Source organism: Natator depressus, chromosome 13, assembly GCF_965152275.1.
Source record: "Natator depressus isolate rNatDep1 chromosome 13, rNatDep2.hap1, whole genome shotgun sequence".
Taxonomy (NCBI): domain Eukaryota; kingdom Metazoa; phylum Chordata; order Testudines; family Cheloniidae; genus Natator; species Natator depressus.
Genome location: NC_134246.1, coordinates 31,496,538 through 31,523,268, shown reverse-complemented (window position 1 = coordinate 31,523,268; position 26,731 = coordinate 31,496,538). Strand labels below are relative to the sequence as shown.

The window sequence follows — 26,731 nt, the reverse complement described above, 5'->3', positions numbered from 1 at the left end:
TGGTTTGTTGATATTTTGAGAATATTTTTGTTTCATATATATGGCTCTGAGGGGGAAGTGAGGGAGAAGACCCTGGATAGGAGCAGCTCTTTGGAGCACACCTGTTTGAAGATTTGGCCTTGATTATTAACCAGTTGGACAGTGGCTTTAAAAGCTCCTCTTCTGTTGCTGAAAGGCTGGTGCCTTCAGCTGCTCCTTGACTGACGTAACCTTCACTCTCCAGATGCTTCCCACACCCCCTTTTCTTAGTCTTTCTCTCCCCACCCTGTGGGGAAAGGGCAGGGAAGATTCCAGCTCCCCGTCTTCTGGGCTCCTGCCTAGCTGGCTCCCACTCCACTTCTCTGTAGGGGCTCGGGGATCTTTCCTGACAACTCAAGAGAAATCCAGTGCAACAAGGGTGCTTGTATCCTCTGCAGAGGACAGACTCCACTCCAGCCAGCTGCTTCTCTTTCCCAGTTGGCTGGAGAAGAGTTGGAGGATGAAGGAGAAAATGAATGGGGAGAGAGAAACAGTCTGATAGATGCAGACAGGGATGGCGAAGTAAATATTGCTCATAGTCCCGAGGCAGGGGCCCATGGGGCTGGGCGCTGGGCAAACACAGCGGGAGATAGAGTCCCTGCTCCAGGGAGCTTGCAATACAATAATGTGACTTAGTCATGGAAAAGAGGGTGTGTGTTTGTTTGAATGGGGCAGGGAAGTGGGTCACAGGTTACTGGGGCTAGATTCACAAGAGGACTTAGGTGCCTATCTGCCATGTGAGGTGCCTAAATCCCAGAATCAGGCCCCATTCGGAGTCACAAAACCCTTGCTCAGCTGTAGCCAGACCTGGAGGTGCCTAAACTCACTCAGCACCTAAATTTTTGCAGTAAAAGTTCCTGAGGCCCCTTATGTTTCTGCCTCTGAGTATAAACACTGCAGCTTTCAGGTCGCCTACCTCCCAGAGCGCTCCGCCAAGCTGGGGAAGAAAGGCGTTCCTCCGCCTAACTTGTCTGTGGGGCCCAATCTAATATGCAGGTTCAAAGCTCACCTACCAAATCTGGTCCCTCCAGGCAAACTTACACAAGACCCCCATAGGAGAGGGGTCCCTTGTAACTGATTGGGGTGCTCAGCTGGGATGTGACGATCTCCATTCCACCCTGCAGGGAAGAAGGGATTTGAGCAGAGATTTGCCCCCCCTCAGGCCAGTGGCCTAGCCACTGGGCTTTGGGCTAGTCTGAGGGGGGCTCCCTCCATCTCGCCTGTTGAAGCTGTTCCACTGTGAATACATAATTTAAAAACGTCATTAGAGCAGGGTGCGGGATCCTGGCTATTCCCCCTCCCCCGTGAGCGCTCTCCCCACCAGACTACAGTCCTTCTCATGGCTGGGCTCTCTCTCTGGCCCAATCATTCTTTCATTAGTGGAAGAGCTTCAACAAGAGAGACTGAGGGCGTCCCACATCGGAATATCCCAGAGCCCAGCCCCCACCTGTGGGGTGGCAGATTTCTGTTCCAGTCCCCTCTTCCCCTCAGGCAGAGGGGGCACTTGCACCACGGGTCTCCCACACCCTACATGAGGACCCTAACTTGTGGAGCGCCGCCTCCCTCTGCCCTGCCTGCTAAAACAGCGTGGGCACCCCAAAAGAGGGTTTACAGCTGAGACCCCCAAGCAGAGGGAGGCCCCTCCCTGGAGCCTGGACTTGGACACCTGTCTCTGAGGGGGTGGAGCTTAGCACCCGCCTGGACTTGGCACCTCCTGGTGGCTACTGTAGGCGAGTAGCTGCCTCGCAGGCTGGCCGTTATGAATCCCATTCTGAGGTGCCCGTCTCCCCCGGGTCAGTGCACAGGGGCTCAGGCGCCTAACGCAGCCTTGTTGGACCCAGCGGTTTTTTAGGCGCCTAGACGTTAGGGGTGGGGATGCTCAGCATGGCCCAGCCTCCGCTGCTTTGTGACCCCAGCCCTTCGCGCCCTCTGGGGCCACTGATGTCAGAGCAGCATTGTGAGCGCTGGGGCCTGACTCCAGCTCAGTAAAACCATCTGAAACAAACCACCCCCAAGCTAGGGAACCTGGTATTAGTCTGACAAGCACTTGCAATAATGGGGTCTACGTACAGCCTTCTTTGCTGATAAAAGCTCCTTGTGGGGCATGTGGGATTCCCCTCCACACAGTGATGGGCTTTGGGTATCCTGGGTCAGTCGATCTCTTGTCCTCGTTATAGCGCCAGTACTTGTCTCCTTTGAAGAAATAGGTTTTGCCTACTGGCTCCCATCGCAAAGCTGTGTCGATGCCTTCCCGGGGGAGACAGCTTCCCAGCTCCACCAGGCCGTGTGGGTACCCTGGCTCTGCTGTCACTTCCTTAAAAACCCAGTATTTATCTCCTAGGGATGAGGGGGGAAAAACAAACAATAAATTTACTGAGATCCAGCCAACCACTTGAATCTGAAATGTTCTCACGGCCTGTAACTGAACTTCAGGTTAGGCGCACAGCAGGGGAGTGCTTACGAAACATCACTTGCCAGGCTGATTACAGCAGCGTCCCCAAACTGTGGTCTGTGGTGGCCCAAGAACATTTGTTGGTGGGCTGCAGAGAGCTGGCTGGTCACCTGGTGCTAGCTCTCCTCCTTGTTTCCAGCTGAGAGAAACCGAGGGGAGGGAGAGAGGGATGGATGAAGAGCAAAAGGAGACAAAAGTGATTCATGCTGAATAAACAACCAGGAGGACACTGAATGACTGACCTCACTAGAGAGCCTACAAACACAGCAGCATATTCCTGAGACGCGTTACGTACCAAGAGTCACCAGCGGGGTGTTGGACGGGCGTGACTGGAAGAGAAGACTGTCTATGGGCTCACTTCTCCACTAAGATGTGAGCCACTATTTGGGATCACTACATGCAACATATTCTCAGCAGTAGTCAGCAAATACGTGCTAAATACCATGCTCAGTACCATGACAAATGATTCATTTAATCAATTACTTTCTGAAAACTGGTAACACTCAACTAAAGTTGCAGGTGTTGAATAGTATTCAACCCTGCCTGCTTCCTGAGAAGGGGTTTTGTGTGTATTCATGTTTGTCTTAGTCATTACTACATTCACTCCCAGACAGCTAGCTGGCCCCTGCTGTGTTACCCTAAGTACAGTACACCCTTCCCCTAACAAACCCCTCAGGATCCAAGCCAGGGGCTGGAGGAGCTCTGAGCACTCGCCGTTGCCCCGGGCCGGAGGAGCTCTGAGCCCCCACCACAGACCCAGGGCCGGAGGATCTGTCAGCCCTTGCTGCAGCCCCAGGGCTGGAGGTGGGATCCAGGCACCAGGTTCATTATATTATCGTTATTATGAAGGGCATTATAGCGAGAGTGTCCTGTAGTTTCCAGCGCTCCCTACTGGTGGCACGTTGGTGCACACACCATGGAAGACAGGTGATCATAGTGCCAGCATAAGGAAGAAGGTGGCTGCACCCTAAAAGACATGTTGGGTCACATGCAGAAGTCAGGGCCCATTCCTAAAGTGAACCCCCAAGACCAGCGTCATCCACCCCACAAGAAAGTACTGTGGCAAGGGGCAAACTGCTGTGATGAGAACAATACGTGAATTCCATTCCCCCTCCGGCTTTAGCTTTCCTTGCTTTCTAGTCGCCTAGGACGCTTCCCCCTCACATGATTTTGAAAAAAGAGGGATAAATCATAGAATATCAGGGTTGGAAGGGACCTCAGGAGGCCATCTAGTCCAACCGCCTGCTCAAAGCAGGACCAATCCCCAATTTTTGCCCCAGATCCCTAAATGGCCGCCTCAAGGATTGAACTCACAACCCTGGGTTTAGCAAGCCAATGCTCAAACCACTGAGCTATCCTCCCCCCAAATGAAGGATGTAATGCGATATGGTCAGGCTTCCAGGAGCCACCAGGGGCTGGGCTGCAGAGCTCTACAGCTCCCTTCCCCACCCCCTGACGTTCACAACCGGTAGCAACTGAATCGCTTTCCATCCGGTTTGGACGAGATATTATCCTACCCCGCGTTGCTTTTAATGTAATGCCGGTAGGGATGCTGCGCCCTCGCCAGCCTTTCTACACTATCCTAAAAAGCAGAAGCCGTTGCACAGCCCTCTTGTCGCCAGGACAGCTGACTGGGGAGATGCTGCCCCTCTGAGACTAGGTGAAATTACGGACTGGCTAAAACAAGTCTCAAGTGGACAGATTATCTGACACTATAACCCAAGAACGTAAATCTTACTAGTACACTTCAAGCTGACTTGCAAGGCTTGGCAGCGAGACTAGAGAAAGCTGAGACCAGACTCTCCTCACTAGATGACACAGTGAGTACTATGGACATGACTGCACAGCCACAGAAAGACCTGTTAAAGCACTGCGCGAGAGGGAAGCGCCAGGAGAAACAGTCTGAGAATTGTGGGGATCTCAGAGGGGCTGGAAAAAGGGAGGTCTGGGGTATTTTTATCCACCATGCTGCCAGGGCCTTTGTCTCATCCCTGATCAGAACCCAAGATATTAAGAGAGCCCACCACCCCCTTGCACCAAAATCCCCTCCAAATGCAAAGCACTGGGAGCAACATTCCACCCTCCCCCATGATTCCAGTGCACTGGGGGTGACACCCCCACCCCCACCCCCGATTCCAGTCCACCAGGAGCAGCCCCGCCCCCCAATTCCAGTGTACTGGGAGCAAACTCTGCCCCCCATGACTCCAGTGCACTGAAAGCATCTGCCCCTCTCACAATTCCAGTGCACTGGGAGCACATCCCCCTTCAAGATCCTGACTCCAACCAAAGTGCGGTACTGGGCCTGGGGATGCCTTACACCTGTGGATCAGCAGCAGGGTTCAACAGAGCAGTGTGAGTTTGTTTTCTGTCTGAGGCCACTCTCTCCTGGTACCTTTTCCAACCCCCTCCTCTTCCCCCCAGTGATTTTACTTTCCTTCATCCCCAGCTAATCTCCTAGATTCTGGGTTTATAGTAAATCTGAAACTATTCAACCCATTTACCTTAAATGTACGTGTGTGAGAGCTACCAGAGCTAAGCAATGTTTGAGCTGTATAAGTAGGAGCATTGCAGCAGATGGAGGGACGTGATCGTTCCCCTCTGTTCGGCACTGGTGAGGCCTCATCTGGAGTCTGTGTCCAGTTTTGGGCCCCACACTACAAGAAGGATGTGGAAAAATTGGAAAGAGTCCAGCGGAGGGCAATAAAAATGATTAGGGGTCTGGAGCATGTGATTTACAAGGAGAGGCTGAGGGAACTGGGATTATTTAGTCTGCAGAGGAAAAGAATCATAGAATGAGGGGGGATTTGATAGCTGCTTGCAACTACCCAAAAGGGGGTTCCAAAGAGGATGGATCTAGACTGTTCTCAGTGGTAGCAGATGACAGAACAAGGAGCAATGGTCTCAAGTTGCAGTGGGGGAGGTTGGATATTAGGAAAAACTTTTTCACTAGGAGGGTTGTGAAGCACTGGAATGCGTTACCTAGGGAGGTGGTGGAATCTCCTTCCTTAGAGGTTTTTACGGTCAGGCTTGGCAAAGCCCTGGCTGGGATGATTTAATTGAGGATTGGTCCTGCTTTGAGCAGGGGGTTGGACTACATGACCTCCTGAGGTCCCTTCCAACCCTGATATTCTAATGAAGCTTTTGGTTTCATGACAGATCGTTTCCATTCCCAACTGTAAAGAAATCTGAGCTCCTAAAATCCTATCCAGGAATAATGATGCTTGCTGGTTCTGATTCAGCAGATTGCTGAGAACATGTTATTGTGAGACTGGCAATAACATTAGTGCAGGGGCTTATCTTTCGTTTTTATTTTTGTTAAATGAGTTGTAAGAAATGCTGTGTTGGTTTCTATTGCTGATAGAACTTTTGAGCAATGGCATTCGCACTGTAATCCAGCATGGACAAGGCTCTAGGGGGCAAAGTGTCAGCAGAACAGGTCTGCTAATGAACTCTTATCTGCAAATGATCCAGTTACGTTAGCATAAGGTTACTTAAATAATTTGCATAACTTTCTTAAATATCCACTATAGACTTTTCCCCCTTTTGTTGTTGTGAACAGTGCAGAAACAACATCTTCTTTTGATATCAGACTATTTCTTCTTTATAAAGCTAAAGGGAATCCAGTTATACTCCAACTGGGTGTTTTGAGGGTGGTGGGGGGAGTGAGTGATGATGTCACCCCCTTGTAAATCTCATGGATTTAGGTCCTATTTCTGTTTGGATAAGAATTATATATTTTTCAAGTGATCTTTGGTCAATTTTGATCACTTCATTTCTTTTTTTCTGTTTCTCGCTGTAACAGGGTATAGCAGGGTCCCCTTTGCTCCTGCCTCTGCTGCGTTCACAAACCACTCAGAGCCCCTGGGGTTCAGCATGCGTGCCCACCACCGTCTCACCATATACAGATTGGGGTTTCAGCCTTCAGGACTTCTCAGGTTCTGCATCCAGGAGAGAAGAGCTACCACTCTCCTTCTGCTCTCTGGCTCTCCCCTGGCTTCCTTCCTCTAGGCCTGTATGTAGCTCCTGGCTAATTAGTCTGGCAGCTGTTTCCCATTTGCCAATCTGGTGCAGGTTTCTCTAACCAGCTCCAATTTACCTCCCTTAATTGGAGCTGGCATGACAGAGGGTTGGCTCAGGAGTTCCTGCCTAGCGCCCTGTCACACCCACATTATCTTTTACCTTTCCTGATCTGCCTAACTCTCTCCATTTCCCCCTCCCTGTTCACGTCTCCGGGGTGGTGAGGGGGAGCCCAGATATACCTTTCCTAGATCTGAAACTAACTGTGGCTCAAGCAATGACACTACTCAGGCACCTAATAAAGAAATATTTGACGTAAGCACTCCTTATGCTTAATATTATAAATTGTATTTCCAGGAACATCAAAGGGGTGAATCACCAGATAAAAAGAAAAAGAATAATCACTCATCTAGAACCGTTGAAAGCAGATATTATCTTCCTACAGGAAACCCACCTTCATGACTTGGAGGCAGAGAAATTTAGAAGGGGCTGGATGGGGGAAGGGATGATGTTTAGCAGACAAAGATGTAGGGATATTGCTTTGCAGAAGACTGAATTTACAAGTTCTAGATATAAATAAAGATGAGGAAGGTAGATTTTTGCTGGTGAAGCCTAAGATCTCTGACTCTCTATATTCCCTAATTGATATATGTGGACCTAATAAAGATGAGCCAAGTTTTTTTTTTTAAGTTTTTTTTCCAAATTAATTACTATCCCACTAGAATCAGGCATCACAGTAGGAGATTTTAATAGGTGTTGGATCCTTTTTTAGACAAGTCAGGCCGGCCCCAGTGTACACAGTAACATGCTAGAACCATTAGAAAGGCTATATGGAAGACTTGGGGTTAAAAGATGTGTGGCGGTTGCAGAGCCCTACAATGAAGGGTTTTAGGTTTTTTTCCTCCACACTTTCCACATATTCACAAATAGATTTCTTCCTGATTTCTATGGACTCCATACTAATAACGAAATCAAGACTATCAGGATCTCTGATCATGCACCAGTGACACTACAATTTCCCCTCCTGAGACAAACTGGATTTGTAAGAGATGGAGACTGAACGCGTCTCTTTTGAAAGATAACAGTTTTCAGAACTAGATCACAGCAGAAATTTGTTTTTCTTTGAAACGAATGATACACCAGAGACACCCCATTCGACCCTATGGGAGGCACTAACAGCTTCTGTTAGGGGCTGGATCATTTTCTGCTCAGGAAAGAGGGGTTAGCCAAGCTCAGCTCCTGAAATTAACCAAACAACGTAAAGTGAAGAGAAGCCCTAGTTACTGTACTACTTAAACTGGGTAACGATATGCCAAAGTGTAACAGCCATAAACCCATCTCTTTAATCAATGCTGATATAAAAATACTTTCAAAAATATTGGCGAAGAGGCTTGAAAAAGTAGAGTGGGGTGGTTCACTCCAAGCAGGTGGGATTTATTTAGAAAAGGCGTGGTTTAGATGACACATGTCAATTGATTAAAGTTGTGGCATTCCATCAACCTTCTAGAAATTCCCATAAAATCATTTCACTCCATTCAGAGAATGGACACTCTGCCTTTGACAGAGTGAACTGGTGATATTTGTTTCGTATTCTGGGTAAATTTGGGTTGGGGAAATCCTTTACTTCATGGATGCAGTTGTTATAGTCCAATCCCAACTCCCACATCCTAACAAATAGCACAATGTCCCCCCACTTTGATCTGCTTCAGGGAACTAGAGAGGCATGCTCCCTCTCCTCATCCTGTTCAATCTAACATTAGAACTGCTTGCAATACTAATTAGGGAATAGAATCATAGAATCATAGAATATCAGGGTTGGAAGGGACCCCAGAAGGTCATCTAGTCCAACCCCCTGCTCGAAGCAGGACCAATTCCCAGTTAAATCATCCCAGCCAGGGCTTTGTCAAGCCTGACCTTAAAAACCTCTAAGGAAGGAGATTCTACCACCTCCCTAGGTAACGCATTCCAGTGTTTCACCACCCTCTTAGTGAAAAAGTTTTTCCTAATATCCAATCTAAACCTCCCCCATTGCAACTTGAGACCATTACTCCTCGTTCTGTCATCTGCTACCATTGAGAACAGTCTAGAGCCATCCTCTTTGGAACCCCCTTTCAGGTAGTTGAAAGCAGCTATCAAATCCCCCCTCATTCTTCTCTTCTGCAGACTAAACAATCCCAGCTCCCTCAGCCTCTCCTCATAAGTCATGTGCTCTAGACCCCTAATCATTTTTGTTGCCCTTCGCTGGACTCTCTCCAATTTATCCACATCCTTCTTGTAGTGTGGGGCCCAAAACTGGACACAGTACTCCAGATGAGGCCTCACCAGTGTCAAATAGAGGGGAACGATCACATCCCTCGATCTGCTGGCTATGCCCCTACTTATACATCCCAAAATGCCATTGGCCTTCTTGGCAACAAGGGCACACTGTTGACTCATATCCAGCTTCTCGTCCACTGTCACCCCTAGGTCCTTTTCCGCAGAACTGCTGCCTAGCCATTCGGTCCCTAGTCTGTAGCGGTGCATTGGATTCTTCCATCCTAAGTGCAGGACCCTGCACTTATCCTTATTGAACCTCATCAGATTTCTTTTGGCCCAATCCTCCAATTTGTCTAGGTCCTTCTGTATCCTATCCCTCCCCTCCAGCGTATCAACCACTCCTCCCAGTTTAGTATCATCTGCAAATTTGCTGAGAGTGCAATCCACACCATCCTCCAGATCATTTATGAAGATATTGAACAAAACCGGCCCCAGGACCGACCCCTGGGGCACTCCACTTGACACCGGCTGCCAACTAGACATGGAGCCATTTATCACTACCCGTTGAGCCCGACAATCTAGCCAGCTTTCTACCCACCTTATAGTGCATTCATCCAGCCCATACTTCTTTAACTTGCTGACAAGTTATAATACCATTCAAGGGATCAAATCAGGCACTCAGAAGACAAAAATCCTTCTATATGCAGACCACATCCTCCTATTTATTAAAAATCCAGATCAATTGATTCCAAATATCCTACAAGCAATAGATAATTTGGGTAAATTCTCTGGCAATAAGATAAATTGGGAAAAGTCGGAAGCAATGAAGATCTCATTGGATCTAACTGGAACTGACTCTCCTATAGGTACATTTAGATGGCAACAGACAAACCTCAGATATAAAACATAGTCAAGGGTAACCTGCCCCATTACTCGTGCAGTTAGCAGCAATTTCAATAGATGGCAGGCACTGCCTCTCAGCCTTTGGGGAAAAACAAACACAATTACAATGAATGCCCTTCCCAGGTTCCTTTTCATCCTGAATTCCAGGGCCGGCCTTAGGCCAAGGGCAAACGGGGCAAAAGCCTGGGTCGCCGGTATAAACGGGGTGCCTACGGAGCAGGCGTGCCGCTCCCCCCGCTACTCTGCTGCCGTCTGCAGCTGCGTTGCACCTGCCCCCTGCTTTGGAGCCGCACCTGGCTAGCGGCTCCTGGGAGCCTCCTGTTTTCTGTGCAGAACCGGGGGGCGGGAGGAGAGGAAGGGGGCACTCATGTCAGGGTGTCCCCCTCCCCCTGTCTCGCCTCCACCCATGTACCCTATCTCCGCTGAGCTGGGATGGGGGGGCCAGGGGTCAGGACAGAGAGTGAGGAGCTGCTGGCGGCTGCTGTTGTCAACAAGCCTTCAGACTGCTGAGTGCCGCTCCTCCAGCACACACACTCTGTCTGTCTGTCTGTCTCCCTCTCACACACACACACACACTCTCTGTCTCTCACACACACTGTCTCTCTCTCACACACACACACACACACTGTCTCTCTCTCTCACACACACTGTCTCTCTCTCTCTCACACACACACACTGTCTCTCTCTCTCACACACACTCTGTCTCTTTCACACTCACCTCCCAACACATACTTGTATTATTGTTGTTGTTACTTCTTGGTACATCCTGTAATGCACATATATTCTTTGTAATTTTATTCTTTCAAAGTGCTGTTATTTTAGTTTTTTGACTGGTCTGTGCATTTCATAATTTTATTTCTCTCTTATGCTTAAATTTAATTCTTTGACTAGTGAGTTCTAAAATGCCTAACCCTGTCCTGGCTGGAGTAATTAGCATTATTACTTTTATTACCATATTGTGCTCTGTCATTAATTATTTAAACTGATACAATCAAAAAATTGTATCCTTCTAGAATGTAACTTTAGCTTGTACTAACCTTAGCAGTGCCAGTTTAAAAAACATTAACTACACATATAATTTTAGACACTGTGCAGATGAAGGTCGCTTATTTTCAAATTGTATTTTTAGTTATATCTGTAAAATATCTTAAAATGTGCATGAAAATAAATGCAGTTCCAACTATGATGCCAACAGAAATGATGGAGTCAAAGGTTAGTGAGTCACATACATGATTGTGATCAGTAAACATAAATGCCAAAATAATTAGAAAAATAAAGAAGAAAAAACCCTTCATCACATATGTTAAAATTAAGTATGTTTTTAGTGGAGTGAAAAACAATTGACTAAAATAGAGTAGATAATGGTAGTAACACAGAGTGTGTCTGCTAGAGAAAGTCAGCAGATTTTATTTTCATTTATCTCTATTAAAGATAGTGTACAAAGTATCAGACGTGTGTGTCTCATATCTGTGTTAAACAGGAGTGAAAGTAACTTAAGGGTCCTGAGCCAGCGGGGGGGGAGGGGGTCCCCCTCGGGCGGAAGGGGTGGGGCCTCAGGCTGCAAGGGCGGGGGACTTTAAATCCCCAAGCCCTTTAAATCGCTTCAGCTACCCTGGGGCTCCAGCAGCGGGGCTCTGGCGGCAATTTAAAGGGCCCAGGGCTCTGGCCGCTGCCGGGAACCCAGGGCCTTTTTAAATTGCCCACCTGGAGAAGCTGCCCCCTGCTGGTACGAGCAGCTGTGTATCGGCTCTTGCCGGTATGCCGTACCGGACCGTACTGGCTTACTTTCACCTCTGGTGTTAAAGCTCCAGAACTGATACCTCAAGGTTTAAGATTGGGAATATCTTTCTGTATTTTCTCCTGATTGTTCTAAATTTACATATAAACTTTAAATGTGGCTTTAAGTGGAGTTTGTATATATTTTTTATTTCTTTATATAACAGTTAGATACAGTGCTCTGTCGGCTAATTCCTAAGTTATTATTTGCAAAAACCCTAGCGTTTTCAGTGCCTGAGTAGTCCCTGGAATCATGGTTAAAGTTTCCTCCCACCCCCCAAAATCTGAAATGGTGCCCCAATAAGCCAGGAATGGCCAGAGGGCTGCAGGAGGGCCGTGGGCTCTGGCAAGATGCAGCCCTCATGTGACAGCATGAAGCCCATCTTGAGCCACATGCCGAGCACCAGGCACTACAAGCCACAGCTGCAGCGCAGAAGTGAGGGTGGCAATACACCATATACCATGCCACCCCTACTTCTACGCTGCTGCTGGCAGTGGCGTTGCCTTCAGAGCCTTTAGGGCGTCCGGTCAGCACCAGCCGCTATCAGGCCACCCTCTCAATGCTTAATTTGTGCCAGGGCTGAGCTCTGGAATCTCTTTCAATACAAATTAAACACTGGGGGAGGCAGCAGGGCCCAGAGGAGATGGGGGGAAGCCCAGGGAGCCCATGGGGGCCAGGGGTGATGGGGGGCACCAAAATACAAGTTCGCCCAGGGTGCCATTTTCCCTAAGGCCGGCCCTCCCTAGCCATATTCCTCCCTTTTATTTTTACCAAATCCAACAACACGTTCAAGTCCTTGTGGGATCCTGGTAACGAGCCCAGAACCTGCTTACGCAGATTACAGTTCCCCATCAAAACAGGGGGTTTAGCAGCGCAGTGGCTCATCCCTCGTGCTGTACAGCCCCGGATTGGTTCCAGCTGGAAGCAGAATTGGTTGCTCCTTTGCTCCTTTTGAATGCACTGCACACGGATTACTCCCGATTCCCTACAGCACTATTACCAACTGTGGGGGCAGCCAGGAATCCTTGGCGTATGATGTCTATTAAATTTAGAAATCGCCGCCTTCTATGTACCAAGGTCTCTAGCTGGGGTAACTTGAAACTCTGAATAGCAGGCAACCTCATCAGCTGGCCAGATTGAATTAGGAAAGGGATTCTGACCATCAGTCAGTTTATTGACTTCCCGCCTTTTACAATATTGAATGAAAGGTTCAAGGTGGAGACTCAGGAGGAGTGGCAATACATCCAATTTAAACATGCCATCTCCTGTCTGCTTGGCCCTGATGCCCGTGCTACCCCCGCCCACCGGCACTGCTTCCATCTCTCCAAATGTGACCCAGATCGCCAAGACTGATGGCAATACTGCGTGCACACCTGGCCAGCAAATCTGAACTAAACACCGATCCCCTAAAAAACCAATGGGAGGAGGAACTAGGCCAGTTATTCTCTGCTAACCAATGGAAACAAATTTTAGCCAGGTTTGTTCCTTACACTTCCATTTAAGATTACACCAGCAGAAAATGACATGGAGGGTGTATTAGACCCCGCTCTGACTGTTCAAAACAGCTGCTGCTGAGTCAGACAAATCTTGGCTCTGTGACTCAGCGGGTGCTAACGTAACCCCTATGCTCTGGGAATGCTCCTGTGCCCGTAGGATTTGGACAGAACTGAATTGCAGTGTTAACTTTTCCTATCATATAAAATTGTTACAAGCTAACCATGCGATTTTAAACCTAGTGAATATTAGTTGGATGCGGAGTAAATCTGAAAAACTTTGGCTCAGTAGAGCATGAATAATTGTTAAAAGACTACTCCTACAGAAATGGAAATCCTAAAAGCGAGCAGCAATTGAAGACTGGCACATAGACATCATAAGCTTGGACATTGTGGAAACATTTATATCCCATAACAGAAATACCTGAGAAAAAGTCACAGCGATACGGGATGCTCTCCTGAAAGTATCTGAGTGATCCTATTAAATGCATGGCGCCCCTTCCCTCCCCCCGCCTTCTCCACATGCATCCTTCCCTTTCAGTCCCTAGCCCCCTCCTCTGAATTTGGCTTCTAGTCTTTACCTTATTTTAATAATTTTTCTTTAACTCGTTGTAGTTTTATGAGCACAATTTGATTGTTTGTAAATTGCGCAATACAAATAATTGATTCATATGTTAACCATTCATATTACATATAATTAAATGTTTCAAGTATAGCTAAGGTTACATAGCAAGTGGTTAGTATATTATGAATTTATGTATTATCAGAGGTTCATGTATAGTTTGTGATGTGATATATATAGTTTTTTTAAATTAAGAAAAATTTGTTAGAAAAAAATATGGTCAATAGACAATATGTTGCTTAATATTGTTAATTGTGTAAAAAGATATGTACCTACATATGTCAAGGCAATGTAAGTGGCATGTCTTATTGTAAATGACCAATGAATAATATAATCAATAAATAATTAAAAAAAAATCCCTGCTGCAAAGATCCAGCCACACTCACTTTGGACCAGTGGTTCTCAATCTGCGACCCACGGGCCACTTGCGGCCCAATCAGTACACAGCTGCAGCCCATGTGACATCCTCTGGGCCAGACCGGTAGTATTGGATTCGGCCCACATAACACACTGTGATGGTAAACAGGTTGAGAACCACTGCTTTGGACAGAGTGACTGGGAGTGAGAGGAGGCAGGGCTTGGGGCAACATTTCAGTACAGACCATGTCATGCAGGCTTGTCCAGGCAGACGAGGTAAGTAAGCAGGATTTAAGCTCATGTTACTCAGGGCTGGTCTACACTACATAATGCAGCTTATATCGACCTAATTATGTAGTGTCTAAACTACAGCCCTGTGCCACTGATGTAAGTGCCCTAGTACACCGACAGCTGATGACTCCCTGCAGGGAACAGGCCGGGGGAGCGAGAAGCCCATGGCGGCTTCCCCCCACTCCTGGTGGGGAACGGGGAGCAGACGGAGAGGGCAGCCCACTGAGAACCTGGGAGCCTGTGGGGCAGCCAGGCTTCCAGCAGGGAGCTGCCAGTGGACTTAAGAGACTAGGATCTCAGCTCCCCACACTGCCCCTCTTAGGTCGGTGGAAGCGCTCCTGGTGGTGACACGCACCACTGACCCAAGGAGGGTAGTGTGGACATGCACCACGGCAGTAATTACTGCGGTGGCTGTAAGTCAACCTAATATAGGTCAGCTGAGGTTTGCAGTGTAGACATGCCCTCACTATCTGCACAGGTGGCACTTCTGGGGAGGAATATTCACCAGAGCCCAACTCTCCAAGTGAGAAGGAAGGAGGAGGATGAAGCTAACACATGCCAAGGAATCCCATGCAGCAGGAGGAATAAGGTGGTTTCCTTGTGCAGTAGGGTCCCCTAGTGCAGATGATCTGAGAGGGTGGGTAGAGGCAGTTCTCCATGGTAGGCTGCTGGCATGCTTCAACAATGTTGTCAAAGAAGGTGCATCGTCCACAGGGGGCCTGACTGCAGAGGTGCTGAGCGCTCACAGCAGCTGCAGTTAATGGGAGCTTTGAAGGCTCAGCCCCTCTGGCAGCAAGGGATGAGCTCAGGGCTGGAAGTCCGGAGGCCCTGAATTTGAACTGTAGCGTTGCCAGATTCCATGGCCTTGGGAATGTCACTTGGTTTCTGGGTTAGTGCTAACAAACATGAATGAATTTATATTTGAAACACCCCTGTGAGGTAGGATGGGGCAATGGCATAAAAATGCCCTGCCCTACCTCCCAGCATGTGCAGTGGGGTCAGTTAGCTCGGGCTAGATTCACAAAGGGACTTTGGCACCTAACTGCCACGTTAGACCCCTACAATCCCAAATTTAGGTTCCAGTGGTAGTCACAAAATCCACACTCAGCTGCCGCTGCCCAACTCAGCAGGCACCTACAATCACTCAGCACCCATATTTCTATTGTAAAGGTCTCCTAGGCTGCTGTGTTTCTGGCTCTGGGTATGCACACCGCTGGCTCTCTCTAGGCACCCTGATGCCTCAGCTCCAGTGTGATGCACAGAGTGGGGGAAGATAGGTGTTCCTCCACCTAACTCACCTGTGGGGCCAATCCACTCTGCAGGCTCAAGTTTCCCCTCTGTCTGAGGGGTAGAAGGGATTTGAACAGGGAGCTGTTACCTCTGAGATGCAGGCTTTAACCACTGAGCTGTGAGATATTCTGATCTGCAGTATCCTCAGTCTTTCTTCTTGAAGCTGTTCCACTTTGGATTAAATAAAGATACCTTAGAGCAGGGGGGCTAGACCTGAGTCTCCCACTTCTTGGGGAGTGCTCTAACCATCAGGCTGTAGAATCATTCTCTTGCTTGCTCACTCATTATAGAACTTGAGCATCTAAAATTACTGGAGACTTGAACATTTTGGCCATAATCTCCCAGTGCCTCAGTTCCTTGTCTGTGAAGCCCTCCCTATATAATAGGATTGCTGCAAAGATAACTCATTAATATTTGTCAGGCTCAGATATGACAGCAATGAGTGCTATAGAAAAGGCCGCAAGATTTCTTTCTTGTTCCCCCAGTTAGGAAGGAAGCCAATTATTTTTACATCTGGGGTCCACATAAGGAGCCAAATATAATGCTCTTGGTTGTGCAGAATGGGACAGGAAAAAATTAAATGTCCTAGAATTCCTTAGGTCTGTTTATCTCCTGCTCCCTCTCCTTCCCATCCTGTTGAGAACCAAAGATTCCTTTATAAACTCTTGTTTATAAAGCCTCAGTCATCCAGTTAGGAAACAGAAACAATACCATGTGACTTGGGTGACCAATCATATGTAATATATAGGGATAACAAATAAGTGTAGTGGCTCAATTTATGGACAGTCCATAACTGTGATTAATACACACACATGATTTGACACACATTTACAAATAGAGAGTCCTAAAAGTTCTGTTTTGTTCAGAGAACATTTGTGGGAATAAATGGGTTGGATAAATAATTCACTATGAACAGTCTGACCAACTGTATTGACAAACAATCCTAGTCATTGGTTTACATTGTGGAGACTCTTCATGACAAAAACTGCTGGAGATTTTTTTTTTTTTTTACATGAACACTTCAATTAGGTAGAATCTGAAGTAGATTTAAGGTTTCTTAGAGTCATTGTAATCTCTGCTGGGCACCTGCTGGCCATCCCAACAGTAAAGAATATGACTCTGGGTAACTTTAAAAGCTTTAAGCCATTATTCACAAGAGGGGTCTCTATGTTAAAATTCGCAATAAGGCCCAGTTGGTAAAACTTGAGTTTTATAGAAAAAATATGTTTTTGACTTTTGAATGAAAAAGGGATTGTGGGACCAATTTTTGTCAAGTGAGAAACACTAGTCTTTTTCTAAATCCAGTAATTTATAAATGCATCATCAGGTTTGCCGCAAGAATTCAAAGACATTCTCCCCTATCTTCAGGCTAAAAAGAGCTTGTAAGGACGTGTCAAAAATTACATTTATAATGGAATACTGCAGTGAACAAGATGTGATTGAATGGACTTGTCAATCTCATGTTCCTTGGACTCTGTACAATCATCAGTTATGTGGTTCCCACCTGTCCCTGCATACCGTCCAGAATAACTTTCTTCGCCATTTATGACAAGATCCACTCCAGACTACACAAGCATAAAGCATGGTGAAGCATGTCTACTGTACTGGTGACACTGCTGTATATTTGGTTTTACAATGAATTCCATTCAGCAATCACTCTTCATCAAGACATGGTCACCTCTGGGCCAAATCCTCCCCTCATTTCCCTGAGATCATGAGTGAAGTGGGTGAGGCCAGATTTTTAAAGGGAGGTATTTACCTAAACATACAGAAAGGGGCCTAGTTGGATTTTAAAAAGCGCTTAATTGCCCAATTCCATTGATTTCATGACTTCCATGGGAGTCAGCACCAAGGGGTTAGATCCACAAAGAGGACTAAGTCCTAGGCACCCCGGACCACAGGCATTGTATGGGGAAGTTAGGGGCCTAAGAAAGGGATTTGGAGAAGCCAGCATGCTGAGCGGTGGGACATGCTGTGGAGAAGGGCGAGGCCTAAGCTCTGCCCATCTGTGACCAATCTGGGAATTTTGATGGTATTTTTATGATTCCTGCGTGTACTTCAGTTTTCCTCTAGGCTTTGCACTTCAGTGTACTGTATGTAAAGGAAAGGAATGGTGTGTTTGACTCGTAGCCACCTCAGTCATTAACAAACTGAATAGAATCTACGCATGTGAATGGAGGATCCCGCCAAGACAGTGGACACCCTAATGGCCGGGGCATTCACACTTAGTGACCAACAGCCAAGAGGAGGAGATTTCCCCCCACCTCTCTGCCAGGAAGCAGAGCAAAGGCCCCCTAGCTGGAGAACAAAGGGGAAAGGTGTCAGGAACTGTGAGCTCACGCAGACACAGGGGCTCGCTCCTGGGACTGACAGACAAAGGGAGGGACAGAGTCTACACTGGAACATGTCGGTCAGGGGTGTGAAAAATCCACACCCCTGAGCAGCACAGTTAAGCCTGCCTAAGTCCCTGTGTAGACTGTGCTAAGGTCAATGGAAGAATTCCTAACTATTGGCTCTTGGGGAGGTGGATTGCCTACACTGACAGGAGACCACCCTCCCTTTGATGTAAGTAGTGTCAACACTGAAGTGCTGCAGCGGTGCAGCTATCCTGCTGTGGTTCTTTAAGTGTAGAAAAGCCCAGAGAGAGGAAGGAAAATTGGTTTCTATGGTTGCACGGCCCAAGGGCCCTGGTGTTGGCCAGTCTGACCTCTGTCTTAACCTTTGGTTCTCTGTGGTAACCTAATGACTTTCAGATTCTGTAGGCCAGGACACTAACAAATTGTTACCTTGTTTGAAAAGGCTGCCTGGCATTGAAAAGGGTAAGAACCAGCCTCCCACAGTGTCTGGCTTGGCTGGACTCACTGCAGGAGGCCACAGAGATTTCTGGCACCTGAAGGCCCAGTTTTGGAGGCCACGGGCCTGGCCTGTGGAACTGTGTGGACCAGCACATTAAAAGAGTCACTCCCAAGGGACTGGCTACAGGCTGGGGCATAGACCAGACCCCGTGAAGCCATGATACCCTCAAAGGTAGTTAGGCACCTCTCTCTGGTCAGGATTCTCAGCCATCAGGCACTTAAGCCAGGTCAGCCATTTAGGTAGCCTGTGTCCTAGCAGCTGTGAGAGAGAGACAACACCACCCCCTTATAGCCAATAACTAGGGCACACTCCCAGAATGAGGGAGTCCCAGGTCCAAACTGCTGCTCTGCCTGATTTGAACCTCGGGCTCCCACATTTAAGGCAAGGTGCTATAACCCTCGTGTAGAGTGTCTTGCGTGGGGCTCTCTCAAGCAGTCCTGTTGAAGCTGCTCCACTTTGTATAACTAATGAAATATTCACTGGGCAAGTGAGAGACTGAATCCATAGCCTCGCGCACAGAGCACTCACCTACATGTGGGAGGGTCACATGACAGTGGGTTCAAGTCCCTATGCCAATAAGCCTTTATACAAAGTGCAACGGCTTCAACAAGAGATTGAGAGAAGGCCCCCAATGGACCCAACAGCCTGGTGCTTAGGACATTCATGTAAGAGCCGTGGGTTCAAATCCCTGTTCCAACTCAGGGAGAGTGGGGATACAAACCCAGGTCTCCCACCTCCCATGGGAATGCTGTAGCCACTGAGCTTTTGGGGACACTGAATACCTCCCCTCTCCACTAGCTCGAACATCTGCCTACTAGATCAGGCTCTGTACAAAAGGCAGCTAGGGGAATGCCTATTTTGAGAATCCCACCAGGGCTTAGGCGTGAGTTAGCACACCAAGCAACTCAGGAGCATCAGGACGTAGGCAATTTTGCATATTCCCACTAGCAGAGACTTAGGCACCTCTGAGGATTTAGACACTGACAGGGTTAGGCAGCAGCTGAGCAGGGTTTTGAGGATCTGGTGCCTACAGCAGCAGTTAGGCACCCAAGTGCCTTTATGGATCTAGCCCACAGTGCTTGTGAAAATCCTACTAGATACCTAGCTGCATCTTTAAGCGTCCAAATACCTTTAAACATCTGGCTCTGAGCAATTAGAAGTGAGGGTTTGTGAGGAGTTCAGTTACCTTTCTTTGTGGATTTGCACAAATGGTTCCAACATGAGATACAGTTCCAACCAATACAACGCTAGAACAGACAAGCAAAAATCCCATTTGTCAAAGCTTGCCGCAGGAAGAGTGGTTAGAACAGTGATGCAAAATTGTATTGTAAACATACTCTACCTTTAAAGAAAACGAATTTCCCATCAGATCTCTCATAGGCAGCATCAATCTTTGCAGGGAGGCCTTTCCAGAACTGTTCAATCTGCATGGGATACCCCTCCTGCACTCGGTTGTTGCGCAGACGCCAAAACCAGCGATCCTAGGAAGAGAAAAAGGGCTCTTAGAGTGTCTGAACTTTTATACCCTGCATTCAACCACTAGTTAGAGCATGAAATGCCCCCAGATGCCATAATGACGACCATGAGCTCTGTGTAGTTGCACTGATCTTGAGCAATGACTGCATTCCAACCAGTTTTGGCTAAGTTTATAGGAGGATGCTTTCTCTTAGCACTATAACAGGTTAGGAACTGGTACTAATCATTACTATCCTTTAATGAGTGTTCTTGTGTTCGTGCGTGTGTGTGTGTGTGTGGGTGGGTGGGTCCATCCCACCTACTTGGCAGAAGACAAGATACTAGTACATGCAGGGCCTCTTTTGCATATTTTTCCAGAATTTACAATGAACAATCATACAGTTTATCAAGATCATCAGTGCTGAAGAGGGTCATTTAGTCCACTGTCCTGCACCATGGCTGGAACTCAGGGAAGATGGCTGCCTTTTCACTGAACCCACCGTACCTCTCAAAGCTGCCAACACGTGGTACTACTGGCACAAGCAATCAGAAGGTGGGACAAGTGACCTGTGGCAGGCTGCAACTCCTACCAGCCACACATGCCTACTGAGCCCCTTTTAAAACAAACAACACAGCATCACGCTGGAGTGGGTCTTCTCCTTCGAAGAGTCCAGCCTCTTCCCAGGAGTCTGGCAGCAAACTAACAACAAGTCTTGTAGTAAAGTTCCAATGAACAACGTGTCCTCTCCCCAGGTACTTCCTCCCCAGCTGTCCATGCTGGGCTCCTGACTCTCCTCAGACAAGCCCATCAACAGATAGGTAGAGTTCACCTTGCCTCTGTGAGAGACTGGTCACCACTCCCACTCCTCTAAGTTCCTTGCTCTGTGGGAATGAGGCAGTTTGGCTCCAGGATTCATTCTGGCTGAGAGACCCTGGGCTCAGCACCTGAGCCCTACATAGAATTGGCAGCCTGTATTCTTCTTAAACCACCAACTGCTACTCCAGAGCCACTTCCTTTTCTCTAACTACTGGAACAAGCCTAGCATGGATTATCTTGGCCCCTGAGACTTCCATCTGCAGCATTTGGGTATGTCTGCACTATAGTCAGAGGTGTGAGGGCAGAATGTGGAGACATACCCCAGCTGGATTTGAGTGAGCAAGTTTGAATAACAATAGCACTGAAGCTGCAGCAGCATGAGCTCTACACGCCTGCCAGGGCCCTGAGTTATGGTCTCAGGTGGCTAGGCCATGCTGCGGTGGCTTCACTGCTCTCGTTGTTCCAGCTAGCTAGCTCAAAGCTAGGTTGGGTTTGTCTACAGGATCTGGAGTCACACCTCCAACTGCAGTGTCCACATCCCAGAGGCCAATATAACCTGCTACTTGATGGCGATAGAGACCACCTGGGAAAGAATTCTCTGTAGCAATTCACAGTGCTCCCCATCTAGTGTCCCATCACCGGTCATTGGAGATATCTGCTGCTTGCAGTTGCAGATCGGCGACATGCCATTGTAGGCAGTCCCATCAACCCCCGCCCCCCCCGCCCCATAAACTTATCAAGCTCAGTCTTGAAGCCAGTTAGGTTTTTTGCCCCCACTGCTCCCCTTGCAAGGCTGTTCCAGAACTTCACTCTTCTGATGGTTAGAAACCATGGTCTAATTTCAAGCCTAAACTTGTTGATGGCCAGTTTATATCCATTTGTTCTTGTGTCCACATTGGTGCTTAACTTAAATAACTCCTCCCCCCCCCCGGTATTTATTCCTTTGATGTATTTATGTATCTCCCTCAGCCTTCTTTTAGTCAGGATGAACTAGCCGAGCTGAGTCTCGTCTCATTAGGTAGGTTTTCCATTCCTCGGATCATCCTAGTAGCCCTTCTCTGCACCTGGTCCAGTTTGAATTCATCTTTCTTAAACAAGGGAGACCAGAATTGCACACACTATTCCAGATGAGAGCTCACCAGTGCCTTGTATAACGGTTCTAACACTTCCCTGTCTCTACTGGAAATACCTTGCCTGACGCATCCTAGGACTGCATTACCCTTTTTTTCACAGCTGCTTCACATTGACAGCTCACAGTCATCCTCTGATCAACCAATACATCCAGCCCTTTCTTTTCCTCTGTCACATCCCACTGATACGTCCCCAGTTTATAGCAAAAATTCTTGTTGTTAGTCCCTAAATGCCTTACCTTGCACTTTGCACTATTAAATTTCATCCCATTTCTATTACTCCAGTTTTCAAGGTCCTCCAGATCTTCTTGTATGATATTCTGATCCTCCTCCGTAATGGCAATACCCCCCAACTTTATGTCATCCGCAAATTTTATTAGTGCACTCCCACGGTTAGTACTAAAAATGTTAAATAAGATTGGTTCCAAGACTGATCCCTAAGGAACTCCATTAGTGACCTCCCTCGAGCCTGACAGTTCACCTTTCAGCATGACCCGTTGTAGTCTCCCCTTCAACCAGTTCCTTATCCACCTTTCAATTCTCATATTAATCCCATCTTCTCCAATTTAACTAATAATAACTAATAATTAATGGATGTATAATACTTATAAATTCTCAGAAAATTCATTCTGTTCTCCCAGATGCCTTGCCATTTTTTTCATATAAAACAAAAAGGCTGAATCCCTTCTTTAAGTATAAATAGGAACTCAACTTTAACAATGGCACTGAGACTGGCACCTCCCTAACAAATATTTGAGCTTTAGGATCTAACCCAACTCTAAAAGCTAGATCCACAAAGGAGATTATGTTACTAGTTGCCACTTTAAGCACCTATATACAAAATTTAGATTCCCAAAACCACTGCATAACCCTGAATTCCTGCTGGTAAAGTCCCCATGGTGCCTACTTTGCAGCAGTGGGCATGCATTTCCCCACTTCAGTACTGACACTGTTGAGCTTCTTGGTGCCCTGACTCACATCTAGGCCTCATCAGGATCCTCAAACTAGGCATTCTCCCCCATGTCTCCCCTGCCGGGTCTGATCTGGTCACTGTTCTCAGAATATGCTTACGCCCACAGAGACCAGCAGGTTATATACCCACTCTTGACAGAAAATTGCAGTTTTTGTAGAGAGGCCCCTTCCCTGCTTTATTGGTCCCTCCAGCCTTCTCAGAGCAGCGCTAGGTAACGTGCTCAGGGAGGCAATGTGGTCTAGTCAATACAGTACTGGACTGGGATTCAGGAGTTCTGTGTTGTATTCCTGGTTCTGCCACTGGTCTGCTGGGTGACCTTGGGCAAGTCATGGAGCTTCTCTATGCCTCAGTTTCCCCATGTATAAAATGGGTATAATGAAACTGACCTCCTTTGTAAAGTACTTTCAGTTCTACTGATGAAAAGAGCTAAGTAGTAGTAAAGTAAGATGTCATCAAAATGCTGATGTATTCTAGATACAGATTTGTTAATATAGCTTTATGATTACATCTGCTATGTAGGAAGAATCCCATTGAACAATGAGTTAGTGCAAGAAGGGTGCTTCTCAACTGTAGGTTGCATGGTTGTTTAGAAGAGTCTCCTATCTGATATTTTTTGCTTTAAAAACATTAAACAGAACCTGGTTTATTTTTTGTCAAAAATGCAGGTAATTCTGAAGGAAAAACAAGATTATGAACATCACAAAGAACACTTTTTCATTTATGCCCTTTCCTTAGGCACCATGCCAAGTGTTAGTAAAATATTTTCAGATCTGCTAAAACTTTCCTTTCAAAATTCTCATGCTCATTGATTATGTCAGTTAAACATAATAGAACTGTTTTCAGTAAAGCAAAGTGGTACCATAAAATGGCTGATAATGTGTAATTATTTACACATATTATTCTTTTCCAGGATATAACGCTTAAAGAAAACATCATTGGTAAAACAGATTTAGTACCTTGAAAACAAACATTTCTCCTCTAAACAGAGCCACAGTGTTAAAGTTGCCATCACAGATGTTGGGTTTCATGCCTGGAGTTGATGGCCTATCACCTAAAGGTGGCCTGGGGGGTCTTGGCTGTCGTTCATGTTTCCTTTCCGAAGGGGAATGAATCCTGCGCACAGGAAGAGTCGGTAAAGGTCTGGTGGGCTCCAGTGGCTCAGCAGGTGGACCTAAAAAAGAAAAGAAAACTGATTAGAAAGGTGAACAGTTGGAATGTCTGTTTTTAGTCCTAGGACATTTGAAAGTCAACACACTGATCAAATATTCCTGCCCAGGGATTCACCAGCAATCTCTCCCTCATTCCTTAGGACAGGTTTATGCTAGAAGCGCTGCATCGGCACAGCTGCACCGCTGTAGCGTGTCTGGTGAAGAGACTCTATGCCAACGGGAGAGCGCTGTCCCGGAGGCAGAATTACTCCACCTCCGCAAGAGGTGGAAGCTATGTCAGTGGGAGAGTGTATCCTGCTGACATAGTGCTGGTGCGGACAGGGCTTAGGTCGCTGTAACTTGTGTCACTTGAGGGGGTGTGGGGGGGGCGTGTCTTTTTCAACTTAAGCCCTTACACATTGCACAGATATAAGCAGCAGTTGCCAGACACAGGAGAGCTGGGGGAGGGGAGCATTCACCTAACTTGAACTGTAGGACTGGTGCTTCCAGGATGAGTAACAGGAGAAAAGTCAGAGCTATTCTGAAACAATAAGAATTTAACATGAGTTAATGTATTGAAGTGTCTGTTCACAGATGCAAGGAGTATGGGAGATAAGCAAGAAGGAATCTGAAGTAACAACACCAACTGCAACTCCTGCTGGGGAAAAAGAAAAGGAGGACTTGTGGCACCTTAGAGACTAACAAATTTATTTGAGCACAGGCTTTCGTGAGCTACAGCTCACTTCATCGGATGCATTCAGTGGAAAATATAGTGGGGGGATTTATATACACAGAGAACATGAAACAATGGGTGTTACCATACACACTGTAAGGAGAGTGATCACTTAAAATGAGCTAATACCAGCAGGAGAGCGGGGCGGGGGGGGCATTGCTGGCACATGATGGCATATATCACATTGGTGGATGTGCAGGTGAACGAGCCTCTGATAGTGTGGCTGATGTGATTAGGCCCTATGATGGTCTCCCCTGAATAGATATGTGGACACAGTTGGCAACAGATTGACAGAGCCAGAAGAGTACCCAGAAGTCACCTACTACAGGACAGGCCCAACAAAGAAAATAACAGAACGCCACTAGCCATCACCTTCAGCCCCCAACTAAAACCTCTCCAATGCATCATCAAGGATCTACAACCTATCCTGAAGGACAACCCATCACTCTCACAGATCTTGGGAGACAGGCCAGTTCTTGCTTATGGACAGCCCCCCAACCTGAAGCAAATACTCACCAGCAACCACACACCACACAACAGAACCACTAACCCAGGAACCTATCCTTGCATCAAAGCCCGTTGCCAACTGTGTCCACATATCTATTCAGGGGAGACTATCATAGGGCCTAATCACATCAGCCACACTATCAGAGGCTCGTTCACCTGCACATCCACCAATGTGATATATGCCATCATGTGCCAGCAATGCCCCTCTGCCATGTACATTGGTCAAACTGGACAGTCTCTACGTAAAAGAATCAATGGACACAAATCAGACAGCAAGAATTATAACATTCAAAAACCAGTCGGAGAACACTTCAGTGTCTCTGGTCACTCGATTAGAGACCTAAAAGTGACAATTCTTCAACAAAAAAACTTCAAAAACAGACTCCAACGAGAGACTGCTGAATTGGAATTAATTTGCAAACTGGATACAATTAACTTAGGCTTGAATAGAGATTGGGAGTGGATGGGTCATTTCACAAAGTAAAACTATTTCCCCATGTTTATTTCCCCCACCACCACCCCCCACTGTTCCTCAGACGTTCTTGTCAACTGCTGGAAATGGCCCACTTTGTTTATCACTACAAAAGGTTTTCTTCCCTTCCCCCCCCCCCCCCCCCCGGCATTAGCTCATCCTAAATGATCACTCTCCTTACAGTGTGTATGGTAACACCCATTGTTTCATGTTCTCTGTGTATATAAATCTCCCCACTGTATTTATCCGATGAAGTGAGCTGTAGCTCATGAAAGCTTATGATCAAATAAATTTGTTAGTCTCTAAGGTGCCACAAGTACTCCTTTTCTTTTTGCGAATATAGCCTAACACGGCTGCTACTCTGAATCCTGCTGGGGAGAGAGGCAATAGCTGTTCAATGGCACCACAGAACAGCTGAAGTCAGGAAGTGAAGAATAATACAGTAGCCAATGGAAACGGCAAGGGATGCAGAATGCAATTACGCCAGTTCAGTTTAGCCAGGCTATTGGGTTTAACACAGCTGCTTGCAGAAAAATACCCTGGGATCGCTAATGGATGTACATGATCAGGACTAATTCAAATGATGACAGCTCCCGCACCACACTGGCCTTAATGACCAGTCTGGGGAACTGGTTAGAAAAGTGACACCACTGCCTTTCATAGAAGGTTTCCAGTCTGAGCACTTCTGTGATCTGACCGAATGACGGCACAAAAATGCAGAAACATTACACGCTGTAAAGATACACAATAAGCTCATTGCTGTGTGGAGACCTATACCCTCAACTGTACAAGGCAATAAACATCCTTCTGAGCCCGTTATATAGAAATGTTGTTAAAAGCAATAGGAAAAACTGGTACCAGCTGGATGAAGGGAAAAGGACTGTGATAAAGGATCTGCCATGCTCCTGGCAAGGTCTCCAGTTGGCATGACAACAAGCTGAAAGCTCCTAGACATTGGGGTGGGATGGATTCTATAAATGCTTATAGTTGGAAACCCCCAAATGTGTTCTGCCTGGTTAATTTTAATAGGCTGAGGCTGCCACCCCCCAGCTAGACAGTGCTTATGCAGGGGTCACTTAAAGAGCCAGTGGGGCAGGCAGACTGGGAGTGAACTTCATCATCATGGCTGCTGCTGCCCCTAGCAGACTGTCTTCTGGGAGGGAC

General features: G+C 47.0%; 1 protein-coding gene across 2 annotated transcripts in view; it reads right to left on the bottom strand.

Annotated features, from left to right (window-relative positions):
• Window positions 1–26,731, bottom strand: part of MMP24 (matrix metallopeptidase 24) — a 170,227-nt gene that overhangs the window by 2,884 nt on the left and 140,612 nt on the right. For both annotated transcript variants that reach the window (XM_074970413.1, XM_074970414.1), the window contains 3 exons: window positions 23,664–23,878; window positions 19,675–19,813; window positions 2,089–2,355 (listed from right to left, as the gene is read on the bottom strand). In XM_074970413.1, the coding sequence (XP_074826514.1) occupies window positions 2,089–2,355; window positions 19,675–19,813; window positions 23,664–23,878 (621 nt within the window). The remainder of the gene's footprint in view (window positions 1–2,088; window positions 2,356–19,674; window positions 19,814–23,663; window positions 23,879–26,731) is intronic.